Here is a 24,206-nt window from a genome sequence, read left to right on the forward strand (position 1 = left end):
CCTGGTGAGCCGTTTTTCTCATTCCCAGAGCCGTGCACCACCTGGCCATCTGATGAGCGTCACCCTGGCCTGGGCGGACCAACGGGCCACAGTGGAGGCACTCATTGACTCGGGGGCAGACGAGAGTTTCCTCGACTTCGAGTTTGCTACCCGGGCCAACATTCCACTAGAGGACCTTGTGAGGCCTTTGGAGATATTCGCATTGGACCAACACCGCCTGGCCGACATCTCTCAACGCACCTGCCCTGTCATGCTGACCATTTCTGGTAACCACGTTGAGAGACTCCAGTTCCTTATCACCAGATCCCCTCTTGTCCCAGTAGTCCTGGGTCGGCCCTGGCTCGCGCTGCACGAGCCCCACATCGCCTGGTCCTCTGGTACCATCAAGGGCTGGAGCTCCTCCTGTCATGCCCAGTGTCTACAGGCGGCGTCCTGTCCCCCGCCCCGGAGGTCCGTTGGTGAGCCGCCTCCAGACCTTTCGACCATACCCCCCGAGTACCACAACCTCATGGAGGTTTTCAGTAAGTCCAGGGCTCAGGCCCTTCCACCCCACCGTCCGTACGACTGTGCCATCGACCTCCGCCAAGGGGCTCCCCTTCCCGGCAGCCGTCTCTACAGTCTGACCGTTCCGGAGAAGGCGGCGATGGATCAATACATCTCTGAGTCCTTGGAAGCAGGACTCATTCGGCCTTCCTCCTCCCCGGTGGCGGCCGGTTTCTTCTTTGTTGGGAAGAAGGACGGGGACCTTCGACCCTGCATCGACTATCGCCAGCTCAACGAGATCACCATTAAGAACAAGTACCCTCTACCTCTCATGAACTCCACCTTCGAGCCTCTCACCCAGGCTACCGTCTTTACCAAGCTGGACCTCCGGAGTGCCTACCATCTAGTCCGTATCCGTGAGGGCGATGAATGGAAGACCGCCTTCAAGACTCCCAGGGGCCACTACGAGTACCTGGTGATGCCGTTCGGCCTCACCAACGCTCCGGCGGTATTCCAGGCGCTCATGAACGACGTCCTTCGTGACATGCTGGAGGAGTTTGTGGTAGTGTACCTGGACGACATCCTCATCTTCTCCAAGACCCTCGAGGAGCACATCCAGCATGTCCGCCGTGTGCTGGAGCGCCTCCTCCACAATCGGCTCTTCGTCAAGGCGGAGAAGTGCCGATTCCACTCCGACTCCGTCGATTACTTGGGCTTCATCGTGGAGAAGGGCTTGACCCGAGCTGATCCTCGCAAGATCCAAGCAGTGGAGGAATGGCCTGAACCCACCTCTCGGAAGGAGTTACAGAGTTTCCTCGGGTTCGCCAACTTCTACCGAAGGTTCATCCGGAACTACAGTCAAGTGGCGGAACCGCTTACCAGACTGACCTCTCCCGCCCTGCCGTTCGACTGGTCCCCAGCGGCGTGTGCTGCGTTCCGCTCCCTCAAGAAGAGGTTCACTTCCGCCCCGATCTTGCTCCACCCAGACCCCAAGAGACAGTTCATCGTTGAGGTGGACGCCTCGGATACTGGACTGGGAGCTATCTTATCCCAGCGATCGGCAACGGACCAGAAGGTACATCCGTGCGCCTTCTACTCGCGTTGGTTCCTCCCTGCCGAGAGGAACTATGACATCGGCAATCGGGAGCTGCTGGCGGTCGTGGCTGCTTTGGAGGAGTGGCGTCATTGGCTTGAGGGGGCCGAGGAGCCGTTTACCATCTGGACGGACCACAAGAACCTGACGTACATCCGTGCTTCCAAGCGCCTCAACGGCCGGCAGGCAAGATGGGCCAGCTTCCTCAGTCGGTTCGACTTCTCGCTGACGTTTCGTCCTGGTTCCCGCAACACGAAGGCCGACTCCCTGTCCCGGTTACACTCCAAGGGGGCTCCAACCACTGAGGACCCGACTCCCATCCTCCCGGAGGCCAGGGTGGTAGGAGTCGTCACCTTGGGCATCGAGGGGGTGGTAAGGCGTGCCCTACGCTTCCATCACGCTCCAAGCAATGTACCGATTCATCGTCTCTTCGTCCCCGACTCAGTCCGGTCCCGGGTCCTCCAGTGGGGCCATACCAGCCGGTTCGCCTGCCACCCGGGCGTTCATCGCACGTTCTCCTTCCTGGCTCGTCGATTCTGGTGGCCCACCATGAGGAACGACGTCAAGGAGTTCGTACTGGCCTGCGCGGTCTGCGCCCGCAGCAAGGCCTCCCACCAGGCACCCTCCGGGCTGTTACAGCCACTTCCCGTTCCGAGCCGTCCTTGGTCACATGTGGCGCTGGACTTCGTCACAGGTCTTCCCTCCTCCCAGGGGAACACTTGCCTTCTGACCGTGGTGGATCGGTTCAGCAAGGGGGTTCACCTCGTGGCCCTTTCCAAGCTTCCCTCGGCGGCCGAGACGGCGGACCTCCTGACACACCACGTGTTTCGCCTCCATGGTTTTCCCCAGGACATCGTCTCGGACCGGGGGCCCCAGTTCACTTCCCAGGTATGGCGGGCTTTTTGCAAGGGATTGGGGGCGACGGTCAGTCTTTCCTCTGGTTATCATCCCCAGACTAACGGACAAACGGAAAGGATGAACCAGAGCGTGGAGTCTGCTCTTCGGTGTGTGGCAGCCGAGAGACCAGCTTCTTGGAGCCGTTTCCTTCCCTGGGTCGAGTACTCCATCAACTCCATGGTCAGTTCCGCCACCGGCCTCTCACCCTTTGAGGTATCCCTGGGCTACCAACCCCCTCTTTTCCCTGCACAGGAGACGGAGGTGGCAGTTCCCTCCGTGCAGGACCACCTCGACCGGTGCCGACGGGTCTGGGAGATCACCAGGACCGCGCTGCTCCGGACATCAGAGCGCGCCTGTCGTGGGGCTGACCGGCGCCGGGTTCCTGCGCCGACGTACCACCCTGGGCAGAGGGTGTGGCTTTCCGCGAGGGACCTCCCGCTTCGGTCCTCGGCCAAGAAACTTAACCCCCGGTTCGTCGGACCTTTCGAGGTTCTGAAGGTACTCAGTCCGGCGGCTCTGCGTCTTAAACTTCCTGCGTCCATGCACATTCACCCCGTTTTCCATGTGTCCCGGGTTAAGCCTGTCTCCCTCAGTCCCCTGATACCTCCTGCTCCGGATCCACCACCTCCCGAGATGGTGGACGGTCACCCCCAGTGGCAGGTCCGCCGGTTGATGGGCGTTCGACGGCGGGGTCGGGGGTTCCAGTACCTGGTGGACTGGGAGGGTTACGGCCCGGAGGAACGGAGCTGGGTCTCCCGCCAGCTCATCGTGGATCCCGGCCTGATCACAGACTTCCATCGTGCCCATCCGGGCGAGCCGGGTCGGCCTGGTTGCCGGGTGGCTCCCGTGGAGGGGGGGGTACTGTGAGGTTTTGTCCGCTGCTCACCCACTCGCTCTGTTCCTTTAAGGTATTTCGGTTAATTAATTGCATTCTCCTCTCCACACGCTTCTTCCTGTAGATGCCGTTTGATTGGTGCTCCCCCAACCACACGCTTCTGGAGCAATGATCAATTTCATCCCGCAGCTGTCACAGCTTGTCATTAAGCACCCCTTGGCTTTATATACCCTGATCCCCCTATTATTGATGTTGGATCGTTCTGAAATATTCTCTGCATTTGCCTGTTCCTTCCGTCGCTGCTTTACCTGTTCTTTGCCTCCCAGGACTCTCGAGAAATATTCCGTTTGGAGAACCTGCTTCCCCGTTACGAAGCGTTCGCCCTGTTTGATCCGCCCGCTTCACGCGCTGCGCTCTGGTGAGTTTTTTGTAAAACAGTCTTTTGGATTCAATCGTTTTTTGTGTGTGTTAAAGCACTGAAGAGATCCTGTTTTTCGTTCAGACTGTTCTCACCCTTTTTGCCTGTTGGATATTCACTTTTGGATTACCTAATTGTTTTCACTCTGGAGACTGCTCACTGTGTGTTTCACACCAAAGATTCTGTCACTTGGATTTATTGTTTGGACACTGCTCACTGTGTGTTTCACACCGAAGATTCTGTCACTTGGATTTATTGTTTGGACAAGTCACTTCACCAGTCACCTGTCAGTTTTCAATTGTGCACTGAGCTAACTCGGACTCTCTCTCTCCCTATCCGCCTCCACCCCGGAGTATATGCTGGGAGGATCTGCAGAGCGGCTCAGACGTCACGGACAAATTCCACAAACGTAACCCTCCGGGAGAAGCTGCAGAGCAGCAAACATTCCTCACATGCCTGTTTCCCAGTTTGTTCTGTTCTCCACCAAGTTCTTTCTGTTTACTCAGTAAATAAACACGCCCTTGATTTTGGCTAACTCTGAAACAACTCTCTCTGTGCCGTTTGCGTTTGGGGTCGGTGTCAAACCATAACAATAGCAGCGATGTGTGGTTTATGCATTGGGGGGATTGTCCCTTTAGATCCAACATAAGGGTTAGTAATAGTTTCTTACCTTCATCTGGTAGCCTGTTAGCTGCATGGAGTAGCGACTCTGTGTTTCGAACAGGCTGGACTCCAGGGAGGCTTTCTGAAGGTAAAGGGAGGACACAGAAACAAGGGAATGGTCATCACAGTCTGTCAGTCATCATGTCAACCCTGTTACAGTTATCAATCATGTTACAGTCATCATGTCAACCCTGTTACAGTTATCATGTCAACTCTGTTACAGTGAGCAACTCTGTTACAGTTATCATGTCAACCCTGTTACAGTTATCATGTCAACTATGTTACAGTGATCAATTTTGTTACAGTTATCATGTCAACCCTGTTACAGTTATCATGTCATCCCTGTCACTGTTGTCATCATGTCATCCCTGTTGTAGCTCAACATCTTCTACGCTCGGTTTGGTGTAGACAGTGGCGCTGCTGGCTCTCCGGCTAGTGACGTCACTGGCGCGCCGGCTGTTGGGGAGGGGGGGGGGCAACCGCGAGGGGGGGGGGGCGCTCTCTCGTTGTCGGAACACAGTGTGAGAAAAGCATTTATGCAGGTGAACACCAGGAAGGCTGCTGGCCCAGATGGCATAACAGGACGTATACTCAAGACCTGTGCCAACCAGCTGGCCCCTGTGTTCACCGCCATATTTAATCAATCACTGGCGGAGTCAGTGGTCCCTGCCTGCTTCTACCATCATCCCTGTGCCGAAGAAACCCTCCCCAGCATGTCCAAATGACTACAGACCGGTGGCACTCACCTCTGTGGTCATGAAATGTTTCGAGAGGCTGGTCAAGGACCACATTTGTGCCTCCCTCCCCAGTGATATGGACCCTATGCAATTTGCATACAGGACAAACAGGTCCACTGACGACGCGGTCTCCCAGGTACTGCACAGCACCCTCTCGCACCTTGACCGTCAGAAGGGGGGCTATGTGAGACTGTTGTTCATTGACTACAGCTCAGCGCTCAACACCATAGTCCCCACCAGACTGGTGGACAAGCTGATCGAGCTAGGTCTGAGCTCCGCCCTGAGCGCCTGGGTACTGGACTTTCTGGGCGAAAGACCCCAGGCGGTCAGGGTGGGGGGCCAGACCTCCAACACCATCACCCTGAGCATCAGGTCCCCCCAGGGCTGTGTTCTGAGCCCCCTGCTGTACTCACTCTACACACACGACTGTGTGGCCAAGTTCAGCTCCAACTCCATAGTGAAGTTCGCAGATGACACGGTGGTGGTGGGGCTGATCTCGGACAACGACGAGAAGGCCTACCGGGAGGAGGTTGAGGTACTGGAACGCTGGTGCCAGGACAACAGCCTGCTCCTGAACATTGGTAAAACCAAGGAGCTGATCGTGGATTATAGGAGAGGACAGCAGGAGACGCACACACCACTGATGATCAACGGGGCTACCGTGGACAGGGTGAGCAGCTTCAAGTACCTGGGGGTCCACATCTCAGAGGACCTGACATGGTCAACACACATAGACACAGTAGTAAAAAAGGCGAAACAGCGTCTCTACCACCTGAGACAGTTAAGGAAGTTCAGAGTATCGGGAAAGATACTCCAGTCCTTCTACTCAGGAGCTGTAGAGAGCATCCTGACCGGAAACATCACTGCCTGGTATGGAAACAGCACGGCACAGGACAAGAAGGCCCTACAGAGAGTGGTGCGCTCAGCCGAGCGTACCACGGGTATTGCACTACCCCCCCTGCAGGTTCTATACAACAAGAGGTGCAAATCCAGAGCCTGCAGGATAATGAAAGACCCTCACCACCCCAATAACAGCCTGTTTCAGCTGCTGAGGTCAGGCAGACGCCTGCGAACCCCAGCTACTAGGACAGAGCGGCTTAGGCTCAGCTTCTTCCCCCAGGCCATCAGAGCCATGAACAATGAACATTGAGTGCTCAGAACATTGAACTGTCCACACACAAGCACACATGAACACACACACGACACGCACACTGTGCACGCTCACACACGAGCAGCCACTTAACACTTTAACATGAGCGGGCACACACTCATGTCGCACACACGCACACTTATGGCCAAAGGAAAGGACACTTTAAATTAGAATAACAGGAACAGTGTATTGCACTACCAAAGCTAACTAGCATGTCCCATATGCTCTGTAAATAACTATGTACAGATACCGAGATGTCACTCCATGTTACCTGTTACCTGTTACTGCACAATGTTGTTTTCTTCTTTTGATTCTATTATATGTACCACTGTATTGCACATCGTTGCGGGCAAGACCACCCGCATTTCATTGTATACCTGTATGCCGTGACAATTAAAACTCTTGACTTGACTTGACTTGAGTTACAGTGATCAACTCTGTTACAGTTATCATGTCAACCCTGTTACTGTCATCATGTCAACCCTGTTAGTCATCATGTCAACCTTGTTACAGTCATCATGGCAACCCTGTTAGTCATCATGTCAACCCTGTTACAGTCAGCATGGCAACTCTAATGATGTAGGCTTATGATAATAATGTTTATGTATATATTATGTGCTGAGACCAATGACCACAATGTAAATAACCATTTTTGTTCCATCCTTGATCATTTTAGGATGCATGACTTGCTGCAACATTTATTTTAATAATTATCAAATAAGCTAAACTAGACTAAACATCACGTCAACCCGGATCCTCTCACCATCCCCAGCATGGACTGTAGTTCTATCTCCAGGGACTGAAGTGTGCGTTTGACCTCTGTGACCTCCGACCTGGAAGTCTGCACGGTGAGCGTCTGCGTGACCACCTCCTGGTTCAGTGACTCACTCTGCACACACACACACACATGCATACAAACAAACACACACACACACACACACACACACACACACACACACACACACACACACACACACACACACACACACACACACACACACACACGCATACAAACAAACACACACACACACACACACACACACACACACATACAAACACACACACACACACAGACACAGGTAGGACAAGGTCAGGCTAGGTCACATGGAAATAAGGTGAAAATTATGAAAATGCATTTTTCTGTTTTTAATTAATTTATATTTTGTATTATTATTATTATTATTATTATTATTATTATTATTATTATTATTATTATTATTATTATTATTATTATTATTATTATTATTATTATTATTATTATTATTATTATTATTATTATTATTATTATTATTATTATTATTATTATTATTATTATTGTTATTATTATTATTATTATTATTATTATTATTATTATTATTATTATTATTATTATTATTATTATTATTATTATTATTATTATTATTATTATTATTATTATTATTATTATTATTATTATTATTTTGTATTACATTTATTTATTTATAAACTCTTTTTATGGCATGAAAAAGAACAGCAGTGAATCACTACTTTAAAGTGAGTGTAATTTTTCCAGCGTCAGATGTATTATTTGATTTGATCATTTTCCACGTTGTAGTATCATAATACACGAAGCAATAATACATGAAGTTGTCAAATGTAAACACATTCATGGGGCCAGTGTGATCGGTTGCTATGGGAGATTAACGTTGGCTAACATGTGCTAGCAGGTGATAGATAAATTGTCACAGTTGCTGTAGCTTCTCAAGGGGATTCAGGCACATTTCCACAATACTCACGGCTATAACATTTTGGGTAACTTTACATTGACATGCCTTCAAAACAATACAACAAGATTGAAAAACACAATTTTCATTGTACTGGTTCATTAGAGTGGCTAAAGTGTTTGTACATAAAACAAACTAAGAAATACTGTCTATATCTGCCCCTGCATCTACTGTACCAGACCCACTAACTCTCTGTATATAATCTACCTGCCCCTGCATCTACCAGACCCACATAAAATAAATAATAATAATTCATTTAATTTATATAGCGCTTCTCAGTAACCCGAAGTCGCTGACAGTAGTCGGGAGCAAGAGTACAAACAAAGAAACGAAAGCAAAGAAACAAAAACAAAACAACAACAAAGAAACAAAAACAAAAGGAACATGAGACCATGGGGGGAACAGGGGAGACAGCATGAAAGCACAAAAAACACTGGAGACAGACATCAATCAGGTTGGATGGGAGGGGGGGTTTAAGGGTGGGGGGGGTTGAAGGCAAGGGAGAGCCCTCTGTCTATAATCTAGTGTCATCTACAAGACCCACTAACTCTCTGTCTATAATCTAGTGTCATCTACAAGACCCACTAACTCTCTGTCTATAATCTAGTGTCATCTACAAGACCCACTAACTCTGTCTATAATCTACCTGCCCCTGCATCTACCAGACCCACTAACTCTCTATCTACTGTATAATCTACCTGCTCCTGCATCTACTACTAGACCCACTAAACCACTGTCTATAATATATCTGCTCCTGGGTCTACCAGACCCACTAACTGTATGTCTACAAATATATCACTGTCTCAGTCGCCAGCAGACTGTCTATATGCCTACACCACCCACCTTAGCCTCGAACCACGACTCTAGTTCCCTCTGGTTCTTGGCCGTGACTTCCTCGTAGTGTTCTCTGATCTCAGCCATGATGACAGTGAGGTCCTGCTGAGGGGCAGCGTCCACCTCCACGGTGATCTGACCGCTCATCTGGGAGCGCATGGCCAGCAGGTCCTACAGCAACACACACAGAAGGTTAATTTAGGGTTTACATGGTCTTAACACACACATAGAAGGTTAACTTAGGGTCTACACATGGTCTTAACACACACATAGAAGGTTAACTTAGGGTCTACACATGGTCTTAACACACACATAGAAGGTTAACTTAGGGTCTACACATGATCTTAACACACACATACAGTAGAAGGTTCACTTAGGGTTTACATGGTCTTAACACAGATAGAAGGTTAACTTGTCAGGTTTACACATGGTCTTAACACAGATAGAAGGTTAACTTGTCAGGTTTACACATGGTCTTAACACAGATAGAAGGCTAACTTGTCAGGTTTACACATGGTCTTAACACAGACAGAAGATTAACTTGTTGGGTTTACACATGGTCTTAACACAGACAGAAGGTTAACTTGTCAGGTTTACACATGGTCTTAACACAGACAGAAGGTTAACTTGTCGGGTTTACACATGGTCTTAACACAGATAGAAGGTTAACTTGTCGGGTTTACACATGGTCTTAACACAGATAGAAGGCTAACTTGTTGGGTTTACACATGGTCTTAACACAGACAGAAGATTAACTTGTCAGGTTTACACATGGTCTTAACACAGATAGAAGGTTAACTTGTCGGGTTTACACATGGTCTTAACACAGATAGAAGGTTAACTTGTCGGGTTTACACATGGTCTTAACACAGATATAAGGCTAACTTGTCGGGTTTACACATAGTATTAACACACTGATGGTTACCTTGTCAGGTTTACACATGGTCTTAACACACAGAAGGTTAACTACACACAGAATGTAGCTGTGTAGTAGTTAATAACTGACCTCTTCGTGGTTCTTCTTCATGTAGGCCAGCTCTTCGTTCAAACCATCGATCTGCATGGTGAGGTCAATCTTAGCCGCCGACAGCTCATTCGCAACGTTCCTCAGACCAGCGGTGTCACCCTCCACTGACTGGCGAATGGTCAGCTCATTGTTATACCTACAGAATGAAGAGGAGAGAGTTTATTCTAAATGATCAATACAAAAAAAGTCCCTTTAAAATGTTGTTGACCATATACATGATTTATAGATGTTAAATACTAACGATAGGTTATGTATATAACCTAGTTATATGAGTACTGGCTGAGAGTCCCGCTCTTAAGCCTATTGAGATACCCCTTATCTCCTGTACCTACTGTATTCCACCACGAAAACAACTTGTACACCCACACCTGACCGGGTCTCGCCTCTATGGAAGCGTAGCCTATAAGACCATGGCCATGGTCACCAACACACCCTTCCTCGCCAAAATCCTGTTCCAGTAAAAGATCCCTCAAAAGGGAACTCAGGGCCGCTTAAGAGCGGGACGCTCAGCCAGTACTCATATAACTAGGTTATATACATAACCTATCGTTATATTTCGTATCTGGCTTATCGCGTCCTGCTCTTAAGCCTATTGAGATATGGGTTAGAGCGGACGCGAGACCCGACAGATGTACCCCCTGAGGACCCGTAAGCCCACATCAAGGGGTTCGGGGAGCCCTGTCACCCCATCCTTCCTAATGAAGGGGGGGCGCAGTCAACTCCACCTGAGTGCGAGCAAGAGGGAACTAGAACCCCTTGAACACACCGCACAGGCGGAACCACGTGTGACCTAACACACTGTGGCCCATACCCACACACTCCTGCTACCCTACCAAAGGACGGGAAGCAGGAAAGGCCACAGACCCCAGAACCGCCTGGGAGACAGAACCCCCGGTCATGTCCATGAGGTAAAACCTTACAAAGGGGCCCGGGGAGGACCATGATCCTCCACCGAAGCCCCACCCAGGAGAGCGGCAGAGGCAGCCACCCCATGAGTGGAGTGCGCCCTGACGCCCCCAGGGGGATCCTGCCCAGCCAACGTGTAGCAGAGGGCAATGCCCTCGCACAACCAATGGGACAGGCGTTGTTCGATAGTGCCTTACCGGCATGAGAACCACCGCGACAGACAAAAAGCTGAACGGTGACCCCGAGGTCCTGAGTACGGCTGAGGTCATTCCCAAAGCACGCACCGGACATGACAGGTGAAGGCCCGCATCTAACTCACTAGCATGAGGAGGCGGATGAAACGCCTGAACCACAATATCCCTGGAGCGGAAGCTCCGGATATTTACAGGCACGAAGGCAGGATTAGGCCGCAGAGTGGCACCGCAATCGGATGAAAGACAGGCACTCTGAATGTACCGAGAGAGCACAAAGCACACCCACGCGTTCAGCGGAGGTGACGGCCAGCAAGAACACGGTCATGAACGACAGCTGTTCCAACGGCGCCTGCTCGAGCGGCTCAAACGGGGCCAAGGACAACCGACCGAGGACCAATTGAAGATCCCAAGTCGGAGCCAAGGAGCGTTGCACCGGCTTAACGCGTCGAGCGCCAAGCAGGAAACGCTTCACAAGAGGGTGGCTGAACAAGACATCCCCTCAAATCCCTCATGATAGGAGGATATAGCTGCTGCATATACCCTCACCGTCGAAGCCGACAGTCTATCAAGGAGAGACTGGAGGTAACTAAGGACAGCATACAGGGGGCAGGAGACTGGGTCCCGGCCCCCCGCCTTACACCACACTTGGAACATACGTCATCTGCCCGCGTAAAGCGTGACAGTGGAGGGAGCATGCGCATTCCGGATGGTAACACCATCAGGATCAAGAACCTGCGCCCCTCAACGTACCCGTCCCAACAACTGACCTAACAGATGTATGGGGAAGAATCCCAGGCGGCACGGCATCGGTCCCAGACCTGCCTAGCTATGTCCGGACGTAATCCCCACCCGTCAGGATGAGGACCGCCCCGCGACAGTACACCTGTACCCACATTCTCCCTGCCGGGGATGTGGGGAGCCCTCAGGCCGCGCAGATGGAGGACGCCCATAGCCAGCCGCCCGCCGCCTGGTGCAGACGGGGGGAGCGTACTCCTCCCTGTCTGTCGATATACGACACTGACGTCATATTGTCCATCCTGATCAACACCGTTTGAGGACCAGAAGGACCGCTTTCAATACCAACACATTGAACGTAGCGCAGACCGGGCAGCATGGTTTGCCAGCTGCCCCCTACTGCGTTGGTCCGACGCGTCACCAGCGAGGGAGGCGTCGGTGAAAAACGTGACGTGAGACAGCGCCGTAACCGTCCTAGTTGACAACACGCTCTGAGAGGGATGCCCATAGCCCTCCAACCGTTGACTGGGAAGAGGAGTACTCTACTTCCAGTCTATAGCAAACCCCAGGCTGGTAGGGACCTGCCTGGTACGAGACCTGACGATCCACCTTGACCGCGAAGGACCAGAACGTCGTCAGGGCAGAATACACTCCGTAACCCCTGACGACGCAGAGGCCCCAGTGCGGCCTCCACGCACTTGGTGAAGATGCGGGGAGCCAGAGAAAACCGAACGGCAGCCTCTGGTACTCATACGCTAACCCTGCAAAGGAAGCGTAGGTAAGCCCTAGGATGGAAGATCGGAGATGCGCATACGCATCCTACAGGTCTATGGAGGAGAACCAGACCCCCACCTGATAGTGTTCAACAGGTAGGAGACGATCCAAAAAATGCTGAACCTTCCCATGGGACAGGTCCAGCCTGGGTCTGACACCCCCCCCTACGGATTTCTCAGGCACCAGAGAAGACCGGGAGGAGAACGCCACGACGATGGCTTGCTTCGTCCACAGAGATTGGATCTCGTTGACCAGAGCTGTCACTGCTGGAGACCCTGACAATAGGGTCTGTACCAAACCCGAAAACGGGTGGGGTTGTGTAAACACAAGTCCCCGCCTCAGCGTTCTCTCCATCCACCTCGACATATGGTACTGCCGTAGTCATATGTGATGACACTCCCAACGCACCCGCCGCCATGTGGCGCAGGTCCGCCAGGAACTTTAGATAGTTGGCCCGGTCCCACCCGCTGTGCGTAGCCAACCCTGGAACCGTGCGAGCGGAGCGCTCCGTGTCGGGACATCTGACCCTGACACCACCCATGAGGCAATCGCACCCAAGGGGGGACCCCGACAGAAAGGGCCGGTTTGATACAGGGGGCTTTCTAGGTGAAAAAAGCCCCCCCACTGAACACCCCTCCAGAACATGCTGAGGAGTTGTTCTGCAGCCGGACATGCAAGGTGTAAGGACCCCATGGGTTCCTACACACCGTAGCCCTGCAGTGATATTACTACCACCCAAATCACGAGTGCCTGCGAGACCACTGCCAATCTTTCAGGAGTGGGAGGCACCAACATGATACCTGGCCTGGCGAAGGTGAGGCCGGGGAAGCCCGCACTGTGTGCCTCAAAAGGTTTCGAGCCCCCCTGCTGACAACACTTATAGTTGACAGACGTAACACCAGGCTCAACCAACACAGCTTATGGTGTGGGAGCCGCTTGACAGCACAACATTCTCACGGACAGACCCAGGCTCAGCCATCAACTGGGTGTCAGCCCCTGTCCCCATGAGAAGCGAAAAGTGGGGCCGCCCGCGCTTCAGCGAAGGCACGCGGCCCGCAGCCAAAGGAAACAATCAGAGCCCACTTTTTCCGCTGGTGTTGGGGAAGGGAGTGATCGGAGAGCGGGCTGCTCGCGGCAGGACGGTGACGGCTTGTTGTTCAAGCCGAACCCATCCAACATGGCCGATCCCTCGGCCGCCAAGGCTGTCGGCCTTGTGGACACCTGTCGAATCAACGCCCAGGATACCTCTGGCAGGGGAAAACATGGCCGCCTGTCGAGGGCCTCGTCATCGCCGCTGACGAGGCCGTGCTCTCTCTTCTTCTGGCTGCGCGGTGTGAGGCGGTGTGGGGCCTAGGACAATACCGCCCGCGCTCCAGCAGAAGACCAAAATCCCCTGCGGAGAGGGGAACCCTGAGCGGTTATAGCTTGCGGCTAGGTCAAAGCTATTACGTCAACAACCTCGCGCGATGTGTCGACGTCGGCTGGCCCTCAAGGCCCCGCCACCAGACACCATTTTTTTGATAGAAAAAACAGCAATTCGAACACAGTTCTAATCGCTGCCAATTCCATACCGTGGCGGTACAGGCTTTAGCAGCCCACCAGCCACTCGCCAGGCCGACCCACCCATGGCGTCGGCCGGGCGGGGCACTGTTTCAATATGTCAAAAGCAAAGGACTGATGTTAACACGGAGCACCATTGGTGGTTGCAAACAGCAACCTCCACTGTGGTGTGCACCATGAAAGGGTTAATCATCTTCCATTTATTCATTTGCTTAGATTTTTCAGGTCTGGTCAATTTTAGCATGATGTTATTCACAGTCAAAGATGATAAAAAAAATTATTTATATTCTCATTTGGTTCATTACAATTTACTCAAGCCTAGTAACAGACACAGTATATCTGACACTGGGAATACATTCCCTGAGATCCATAGATGTCCCTAGAATCAGATACCAAGAACATGCAAATGGGCCATATTAAAAAAAAGGCTGTAAATGTGTATTCTACGTTCTTATGGAATGAAGATGAGATTAAAAAAATATTTAAATAAAATAAAAAATAAAAGATTTTAAATGAATTTTTTGTTAATTTTCATAATGCGATAATTTGCTGTGTAATTAATTAATCTAATTAACGCAATAAACAGACAGCCCTAGTGAGTACACAAAACCTTTACTTCAGTGTGTTCAAACCTCTGTTACTCTATTTCATTAGCACTCTAAGTGATTCTTCTTTATTGTGTAAGAAAAGTCAGAATGTTACCTTTCAAAAGAGACCAGACTCATGCATGTGCTTTAAAAATAAAGTATAATAAATACCTAATTACTTTGGGTATGCAATGGTCAAAAAATATATAATAAACTAGACCCATTTTTGCCCGATCCTTAACCAGGCAGGTGAATTCAGAACATCACAATGTTGTTGTTGGATGAAAATTCTTCAAAAAGTAAGCGTTTCAGACTCCCCGAGTCAGCATTGCCTGCGGCTTGGGCCAGTCGTCATACTATTTCAATTGGCAGAGGTAGCGGGTGGATAATCGATGGGTGGGGATTGGACATTGTGGACAGCGACTCCTACAGGTCGGTTGGGTGACGCCTGCACAGCAGAGACAGGAAGTATCGGGGGCAGCGTGAGCCTCCCACGCGTTACTCCTCGCCACTGAGAGTCCGCGCTGTCTGGTGAAAAGATGCGACAGGCTGCCTCCTTGTGTACCGGAGGAGACACGTGATGCAAGGCTTCTATCCTCACTACAGCTGACCAGTGGGAGGCATAGTCTAGCAACGTTCAAGACAGGGGAGGGGAGAATTGGAGGGGAGAATTGGCAATGCGAAATTGGGATGGGAGAAAAATAGAAAATAAGGAGAAAAAAGCACAAAAAAAAAGCAAAAAAAAAAAGTAAGCGTTTCAGAAATAATTGGTTATGTTTTTGAAATGTTTGGATGGTTTTCAAGGGATACAATAAATGTACTCTCCCGGGAGTGTGTCGAAGTGTCCTTGAGTTAGGACAAGGGACTAGGAGAGGGATGAGGAGATGACAGGAGAGGAATGGAAAGACAAGAAGGGACTAAGAAAGGGGTGAAAAGATGACAGGAGAGAGGGGAGGAATGGAGAGACAAGGAGGGACTAGGAGAGGGGTGAGGAGAGGACATGACAGAGGAGAGAAGAGGAATGGAGAGACCAGAAGGGACTAGGAGAGGGGTGAGGAGATGACAGGAGGAGGGTACAGTATGGAGAGGACAGGATAGGAGAGAGGAAAGGAGGAGAGGATACATAGCTACAATATAGGTATTTCTTGCCTGGAGTCATATTAAGTTGGCACATGGTCACCTTGCTCTAAACCCTATAAACAACATTCCTCTTTAATGTCCGACGCAGTGGGCAATGCTCCCCTTAGAGCAAGTCATGTGCAAGGGATGTGCAAGGCATGCCAGTTAGCCTATAGATCTTCACCTTCACCTTGTGTATACTGTTTATTTTACACATTATTTTATATTCAGATTTAATCGTATTGCCTATATTTATGTCTTTCTTCTATTACCCTGCCCATACCTGTAACTCATCTCCCTCATGCTGGTATGACGCCCAAAATATCCCCAAGGCCCAAGGGGATGAATAAAACATCTTATCTTATCTTATCTTATCTTGTCTTAATCGTGTGTTAGTGAACACAGCCCTGCAGGCTTGACTCCTCAAACAAATCCCCTGATCAGGACCAGAATAGATAAGGCACCTGTTGGCCTATGCTATATTTTTGGCTCCTGTTCTCTGTCTCTGTTGTGGTTGGTTAGTGTTACAAGTATGTCGTTAAAGTGATCACTTAACCTCAAAAAACATCACCTCAAAAGCCCTGTTGCTTTTTGAAAAACGGGGCCTTTGAGGTGATTAAATCACTGCGCCCAGGCAGCAGTAGTTTGGCAAAGAAATATTCTGAGTATATATCTGCTTAGAAAACGAAAATGTCAAATTCTTCACGTGGTAAATACACAGGTCACAACATGTTTACAGGAAGGTTTTGGAGTTGTATTTGGAGTGTATTTCGTGACTGTTGGGAACTAGGCTACACTGCACACCTACTTCCAGTGAATGACGCAAAGCTAGGCTAACAGTGCGGCTGTTCCCTAAGCCTAATGCATGCAGAGAGAAGAAAAGGGTATATGTATCTGCTTGTCTAACTCCAGGGTAGATAGCAAATAAGCAAATTTCCCAAAAAGTTGGCGTGTTGGTGCAGTGGTGAAGCTTGCCTAGGGCGCCAAATGTGCCAGGTCCGGCCCTGCAAATACAACTCCAAAACGTTCATGTAAACATGTTGTGACCTTGTTTACCACGTACAAAAAATTCAATATTTTAAAATAATTTTCGTTTTCTAAGCAGATATATACTATATAAAAATAAATGTTGCTGGTCCACTGCTGCCTGGGCGCAGTGATTTCATCGCCTCAAAAGCCTTGTTGCTTTTTGAAAACAAATAGTAGGGAGTGATGTACCGGGTGATTTTCACCACCCTCTGCAGTGCTTTCCGGTCTGAGGCAGTCCAGTTGCCGTACCAGACTGTGATGTACTGTAGTTGATGAGAATGCTTTCTATGGTGCACCGGTAAAAGTTCCCCAGAATTTCCTCTGTCTCCTCAGGAAGAAGAGGCATTGGTAAGCGTTCTTGATCAGTGATGAGGTGTTGAGGGTCTAAGAGAGGTCCTTGGAGATGTGGACTCCCAGGAATTCTAAGATGGAGACACGCTCAACCTCCATACCATTGATATGGATCGGGGCATCTAGTCTTCCTGATGTCCACAATGAACAAGAGGACAAGAGGCAGGGGAACTATGTGAGAATGCTATTCATCGACTACAGCTCAGCATTCAATACCATAGTCCCCTCCATACTCATAGCCAAGCTCAGGGACCTGGGCTTGAACTATGACCTCTGCCAGTGGGTCTTGGACTTCCTGACTGGCAGACCCCAGGTGGTGAGAGCAGGCAACTGCACCTCCTCATCCATCACCCTCAACATAGGGGCCCCCCAGGGCTGTGTTCTGAGTCCCCTCCTCTACTCCCTGTACACACACGACTGTGTGGCTCAGCGGAGTAGCAATACAATCATCAAATTTGCTGACGACACAGTGGTGGTGGGCCTGATCTCTGCCAACGACGAGAGGGCCTACCTGGAAGAGGTCAAGGTCCTGGCGGGATGGTGCCAGGAAAACAGCCTCTCCCTGAACGTCAGCAAAACAAAGGAGATGATTGTGGACTTCAGGAGGTCGGGGGTCAAGGACTACAGCCCCCTCAGCATCGATGGGGCACCGGTTGAGAGAGTCAACAGCTTTAAGTACCTCGGAGCCTACATATCCGAGGACTTGACATGGACCACACACATTGACAGTGTTGTGAAGAAGGCACGACAACGCCTCTACTTCCTCAGGCGCCTAAGGAAGTTCCAAGTCAGTCAGAAGATCCTTAAGAACTTCTACTCATGTACAATAGAGAGCATCTTGACCGGCAACATCACCTCCTGGTTTTGGAATAGCACTGCACAAGACCGAAGCAGACTACAAAGAGTGACACGTTCAGCCGAACGCACAATTGGAGGGGGGCTCCCCACCCTCCAGAACATTTACTACAAGCGTTGCAAGGGCAAGGCTAAGAGAATCATTAAAGACTCCAGTCACCCGAACAACTGCCTCTTTGAACTGCTGCGGTCAGGCAAGCGATACCGGAGTCTCAAGGCGAGCACAGAAAGACTCAGAAGAAGCTTCTATCCCCAGGCCATCAGGCTGCTAAACGAACAATGAACACTACACAACAACAACCACCAAACGCACATAGCACACACATCCACACGCACACACTCACTTTAAACAAACACACTGTAGCACCCACTCCACACACTTTATAGCACACACTCACTTTAAACAAACACACTGTAGCACCCACTCCACACACTTTATAGCACACACCCACTTTAAACAAACACACTGTAGCACCCACTCCCCACACTTTATATTTATTGATGAAGGATTGCACTACAACTCGTACACCTTACTGTAAATTGTACCTAAATTGTACCTCATCCCATTTCTGCTTTGCACTATATAGTACTGTACATTAGTACACTGCATAGTATTGTATATTATATGGTAACTCAGAACATTGTACATATGTCTATACCGAACACTGTGACCTCATTTTCTTCTTCTAAATTACATGCTATACTATGTTATTTGATACTATCTTGTCTAGCACAGTCTCTGGAGCGTAACAGTAAGAAGCATTTTGTATGAAAGTATTCTGTACTTCTGTATGACAACTATTAAAGAAACTTGAGAAACAGCATTCTCACATGGGTATTGCTCTCATCCAGGTGCAGGGCCGGACTGGAGAAATAATTCATACCGGGAGATATAGCGCGAAATATAGCCCCAATCAGGCCACTTTTTAAGCTGGGGGTCTGGGGGTCCCCCACCAGGACATTTTTTGTTACAAAGACTTAATTTCCTGCATTCTGGTGAATTTTAGTGCATGTGAATCACAAACTAATGAGCCAACAATTGTTTAGTACAATGTACTGTTATGGACCTCAAATAAAACTGTTGTGGCACTAGCAATGCTACTCTCTCCACCTTCAAAAAGAAAAAAGCAAGAGCACAACATATTTTTCTATTTACTATTATAATACCACTCTCTCCTGTAAGGGCCTTTCTTTTTCTTTGTTTTATCCCTCTCTCCTCCACCCTTTCTCTTTCTTCCACTGTCCATCTTGACATCAACGTTAATTGACTTTCGCTCTCTGATCTCTCCCGAGTCCCTCACTACCTGGCTCACTGCCTGGCTGTTATTCTGCATCTGAGTGCCGTCTGCCATTCCATTCGCCGCCTCCGCTGTCAATCAGTTGTATCGCCTGGTCCCGCCTCCACCAATCACAAGCGGCAGCACGGGTCCATTGTGTGTGTGTGTCCGCGTGAGGGAGAGAGTCAGATAGTTCTCCAACTCTGTCGCAGACAGTGAAATCCTGGTTGTTCCCCCACCCACCTAGGTTATCTAACTATCGCGCCGCGCCGCCGCCACAACTAGAAACAATGGCCTGGCAAAAAAAAATAAAAAAAATAATAATAAAAAAACGTTTTTTTTTTTTTTTTTTTTTTTTTTTAATATAATTTTTATATTCCAGTGCTCCCGATGGCCAGTCCGGGCCTGTCCAGGTGGGAGAGGGTGGAATGTAGCTTGTAGGAGATAGCATCCTCCATGCTCCTGTTCTCACAGTAGGCGAAACTATAAATACCTTGTCTTATAGGGACTGCTACCTTATCATTTTATTTAACTTAACACAACACAAGGATTCAATGTCGCCGATGACATCACTGGTGGCCATATTCAAACAAATGTAGTCTCATAAACTAAATAAAAAACTAATTGTCAAACTAAATCAATGTGTGCAAAACTGTTGAAGAGTTTTTGGATGTGTGAGATTATGTGCAAATTAACTCATACATTTCTTTGGTGAAGTGCCCCTTTAACTTTTGTCCGGGATATAACAAAAGGGTTATATGTTGTATCCGTTAGCAGCAGTACTTTTCATTCAAACCTGGTGTCAAATAGGATGACTTGACAATAGCTTCAGCTCAGTTTAGCTTAAAAGGTCATTTTGTTTGGCCTCTGTGTGAAACTCAGTGATACTCACTTCATCTCGAAGTCACCAAAGGCCAGCCTAGTGTTGTCGATGCTGAGGAGAAGACTGCCGTTCAGGCGGATAGCAGCCTGGATCTGAGCACATGGAACAGATTCATTTAGAGTGACATCTCCAATTGCAAATAATATAGGAACTATAATAATAATAATAATAATAATAATAATAATAATAATAATAATAATAATAATAATAATAATAATAATAATAATAATAATAATAATAATAATAATAATAATAATAATAATAATAATAATAATAATAATAATAATAATAATAATAATAATAATAATAATAATAATAATAATAATAATAATAATAATAATAATAATAATAATAATAATAATAATAATAATAATAATAATAATAATAATAATAATAATAATAATAATAATAATAATAATAATAATAATAATAATAATAATAATAATAATAATAATAATAATAATAATAATAATAATAATAATAATAATAATAATAATAATAATAATAATAATAATAATAATAATAATAATAATAATAATAACAATAAACCAGCACATTTCATACAAATAGTGTGCTTCACAATAGTACAATTGACATAAATGGACAAACAATCATGCAATTAGTATAAAATAGACAGAATATATGCAGTGCAATAAAAATAGCTCCCATTTACAGTACAATAATCACAGTGTGGATGTAATGAGTCTAAGTGGCAACATTTATTAAAAGGCCAAGCTGAAGAGGTGCCTCCCTAATGGTCCTTAGCAAAGGCTGCATCGCCGATTTTCTTTTGGCTGCTGTTGGGACCCTTCAATAAACCAGTAGTAGATGATCCTTGTTCTTGGGGACACATATCTGACAAGAGAATTGGCAACGTAGCTTGGTCCTGTTCCATTTAGTGCTTTGTATATAAGGAGGAGGACCTTAAAGGGGAACTATTTTACTATTTATTTCACTATTTGGGCACTTTTACACAATTCCTGTGAGTCTATGGAACACCTCTGTAAGTTATTTTTTCTTAAATGCATTGTTTTGTATTTCTAATCAAGTACTCAAAAACAGCATTTTTCTACCTCAAGATCTTAAGCCGTTTTGAGGCTGGGCTCCAACCACTGTGTGGCCTGGTGCCAACTGCCACATCAACTGCCACATTATTATGCAGCTGAGAAATCTCTGACATCACATATATATGCACATTATATGCACATTTTCAGATGACTCAGTTCAGTGAGGGTGAATATTGTGAGAGGAGAATTGGAAGAATGCGCCAATATGAGAATTAGAGACATAGATCCTATTAATATAAGTCCACATAGCTAGGAAACAATACTAAACACTGAAAAAGGCCATTTATAAGATAGTTCCCCTTTAAATAAGAAGATACCGGTCAATCAAGCAAGGCAGAGACAAGCATGGGTGCTTGAAAATAATGACATCACCTTCCTACTTGTTGTCTTTGACTGGTGCATGCCATGATACAGGTAGATTTGATGGCTGCATTTAACCAAATGTTTGATTATATTGGGGGGCAGCAGTAGCTTATTGGTTGTAGAAGTGGGCTTATGATCAAGGCTGGCAGGGAAACCTGGAAGGAGGCAGTGAACGAGTCGTGGCCCCTCCCGGCTACGTCGATTCGTTGAGTCTTTAATTCGTCTTTCAACATCTGTCTGGACAGGGATGATGACCCCCCCCCCCACCACCACTGACACACACACAGACACACACTGCCACTTCACAAACTCACTGCCACTTTACCATTATTTTAGTTTAGATTATATTAGTTTACTGCCATATCTATCATCTCACTGCCATTATTGTATTATTGTATTATCACTACCCACCTTCAAAAACACTCTCAAAGAACACCTACGGGAGACTGCAATTCAAAACTGGCCCCTACAAATGTCCTAACCCAGTTGTACAATAAAGACCAAGCATGGCTTTGTCAGTATTCCAATGTACAGCCCCACCCAACCCAACACCTACCCAACCTCCTCCAATGTACAGTTTCCATGTCAAATGTATGTCAGTATTCCAATGTACAGTGTCCCCCCCCCCCTACCCAACCCCCCCCCCCCCCCCCCCCCCCCCCCACCTCCAATGTACAGCCCCACCCCACCTACCCAACCTCCCCCAATGCACAGTTTCTATGTCAAATGTATATACTCTTCTTCTGGATTTTTTTAGTATCACAAACAGTACTGTATTTGAAAATCTGGTATGTCATAAATGTATAGATGTAGCAGTACTGTCTATCTGTATGTCATGTGTGTCATATGATGAATTGAAAATGGGGGACCCTGATGGAAACAAGACGAAAGTCTTTCTCAGGTCTGCATCCTCTTAACAATTGTATGTATTGAGCTGTACTGTACTGTACCCATTCTGCAATCTGTTAATAAACTTTTCAATCAATCAATCAATCAATACTGCCATTATTTATGAGTTATACCTACTAATGTACCACTGCTGCTAAAAGAATATTTGCACTAAGTTCTCTTTTACCTCCTATATTTATTTCAATCATACATAAAAAAAATTTAGCCACTGTTTATACTGTCCTGTATAGTGTATGTACATCGTGTTCAATATGTTACTTAATATGTTTATAGTGTCCTATATGTTACTTTATGTTTATATTAGATCTTTTTTTATATACACCGTGGGAAGGGGGGAACACAATTTCATTTCTCTGTATGTCTTGCACATTATGAGAAGCTGACTTTGACTTTTGACTTTGATGACGTGTCCGTTTCTGCTAGATTTGTGTCTGTTTTCACGGACAGTAATGTTCAGTGAGGATGAATGTCATTTCAGCATGTCATCGCTGTCATCTCTGCAAACACATTATTAACGTTCTAATTAAAAAAGAAGATAACACTTATAATACAGCCTACGGTGAAATAATGTGTAAGTTAGTGTAGGTTCTGGGTAATTACACTGTACAACACGGACTGTGTTTTAAAAATAGCATCACTGTATTATAAAGTGTTACCAAAAAGATACCAATGGACAGCAATGCCTTCCGTAAAATGTCTGTCTGTTCAGGTGATGGATCAATGTAGCCGAGCGCTAACACTTCCCCTGTCTCAACACCTGCTGTTGAAGTGCCCTTGAGCAAGGCACTTTTCCCCGTGTAAGGATGCTACTCTGTGTGGCAAACAGTAGAAAATAAGTGAAGCTAAATGCAGAGCATCGAGGAAGAAGGGCATCAGAAAACCTTCCCTTGGTTTTAAATCACATTCCATTTCATCTCAGGTTGCAGACAGGTTCACATAATATGGGACATCTGAGAACCCCCTCCCCCATGGCATTACCTTGTCTCCGAGGTCTCTGATGGTGACCTGATAGGCATCGTACTCTCTGACCATGGGGCCGGCCTTGCTCTCCAGGAACTGTCTGATCTTCAGCTCCAGCTCAGCGTTGGCCGTCTCCAGGGTGTGCACCTTGACCAGGTAGTTGGCCAGACGGTCGTTCAAGTTCTGCATGGTGAACTTTTCGTTGCCGATCTGGGAGCCGCCGCCACCACCGCCACCACCGCCACCGCCGCCACCGCCGCCACCGCCGCCACCACCGCCACCACCACCGCCACCGTACTGCCACCGAAATGCATCGCAATTGAAGCTTTGGGGGACGCTGGAGATGTGCACTCCATAAGCTCCTCCGCCCCCGTACACACTACCAGCCTTCTGAGTAAAGAGGCCTCCGCCACTGCGGGAGCCACTAGAGCCCATCAGAGAGCCGCTGGAGAAGGAGGAACGCCTTGCCATGATGCAGGAATGATGTGGTGTCTATCTGCTCTGGGAGAGAGAGAGAGATACGGAGAGAGAGAGAGAGAGAGAGTGTGTGCAGAGGCGAGGAACTCTCACTTCCTTTTAAACCATTTGAGAACAATGACATTGTGAGTGCCGTCAATCAGTCTTTAACAACAGCCCTGACAGGCCAGGCGGCTCCATGACAAACACATCAATTATCTTTTTTTTTTTACAGTGTTGAGACGTCAATGTTGTCATACGAAATTGGAGGTAGCTCATCTAGGTAATGCGAGACTAGTATA

The 24,206-nt window shown here is 47.7% G+C and overlaps 1 protein-coding gene across 1 annotated transcript in view; it reads right to left on the minus strand.

The window, feature by feature from the left end:
- The window catches only part of LOC311241002 (keratin, type I cytoskeletal 50 kDa-like), a 28,745-nt gene extending 4,780 nt beyond the window's left edge, over positions 1 to 23,965 (minus strand). Inside the window, exons 1-6 of the mRNA XM_084329651.1 lie at positions 23,467 to 23,965; positions 20,159 to 20,241; positions 9,859 to 10,015; positions 8,862 to 9,023; positions 7,040 to 7,165; positions 4,397 to 4,471 (exon numbers count right to left, since the gene is read on the minus strand). Of these exons, the coding sequence (XP_084185777.1) occupies positions 4,397 to 4,471; positions 7,040 to 7,165; positions 8,862 to 9,023; positions 9,859 to 10,015; positions 20,159 to 20,241; positions 23,467 to 23,919 (1,056 nt within the window). The 5' untranslated portion in view covers positions 23,920 to 23,965. The remainder of the gene's footprint in view (positions 1 to 4,396; positions 4,472 to 7,039; positions 7,166 to 8,861; positions 9,024 to 9,858; positions 10,016 to 20,158; positions 20,242 to 23,466) is intronic.
- Between the last annotated feature and the right edge of the window lie 241 nt (positions 23,966 to 24,206).

The sequence above is a fragment of the Notolepis coatsorum genome (genome assembly GCF_963971535.1).
Source record: "Notolepis coatsorum genome assembly, chromosome: 14".
NCBI classification, from domain to species: domain Eukaryota; kingdom Metazoa; phylum Chordata; class Actinopteri; order Aulopiformes; family Paralepididae; genus Notolepis; species Notolepis coatsorum.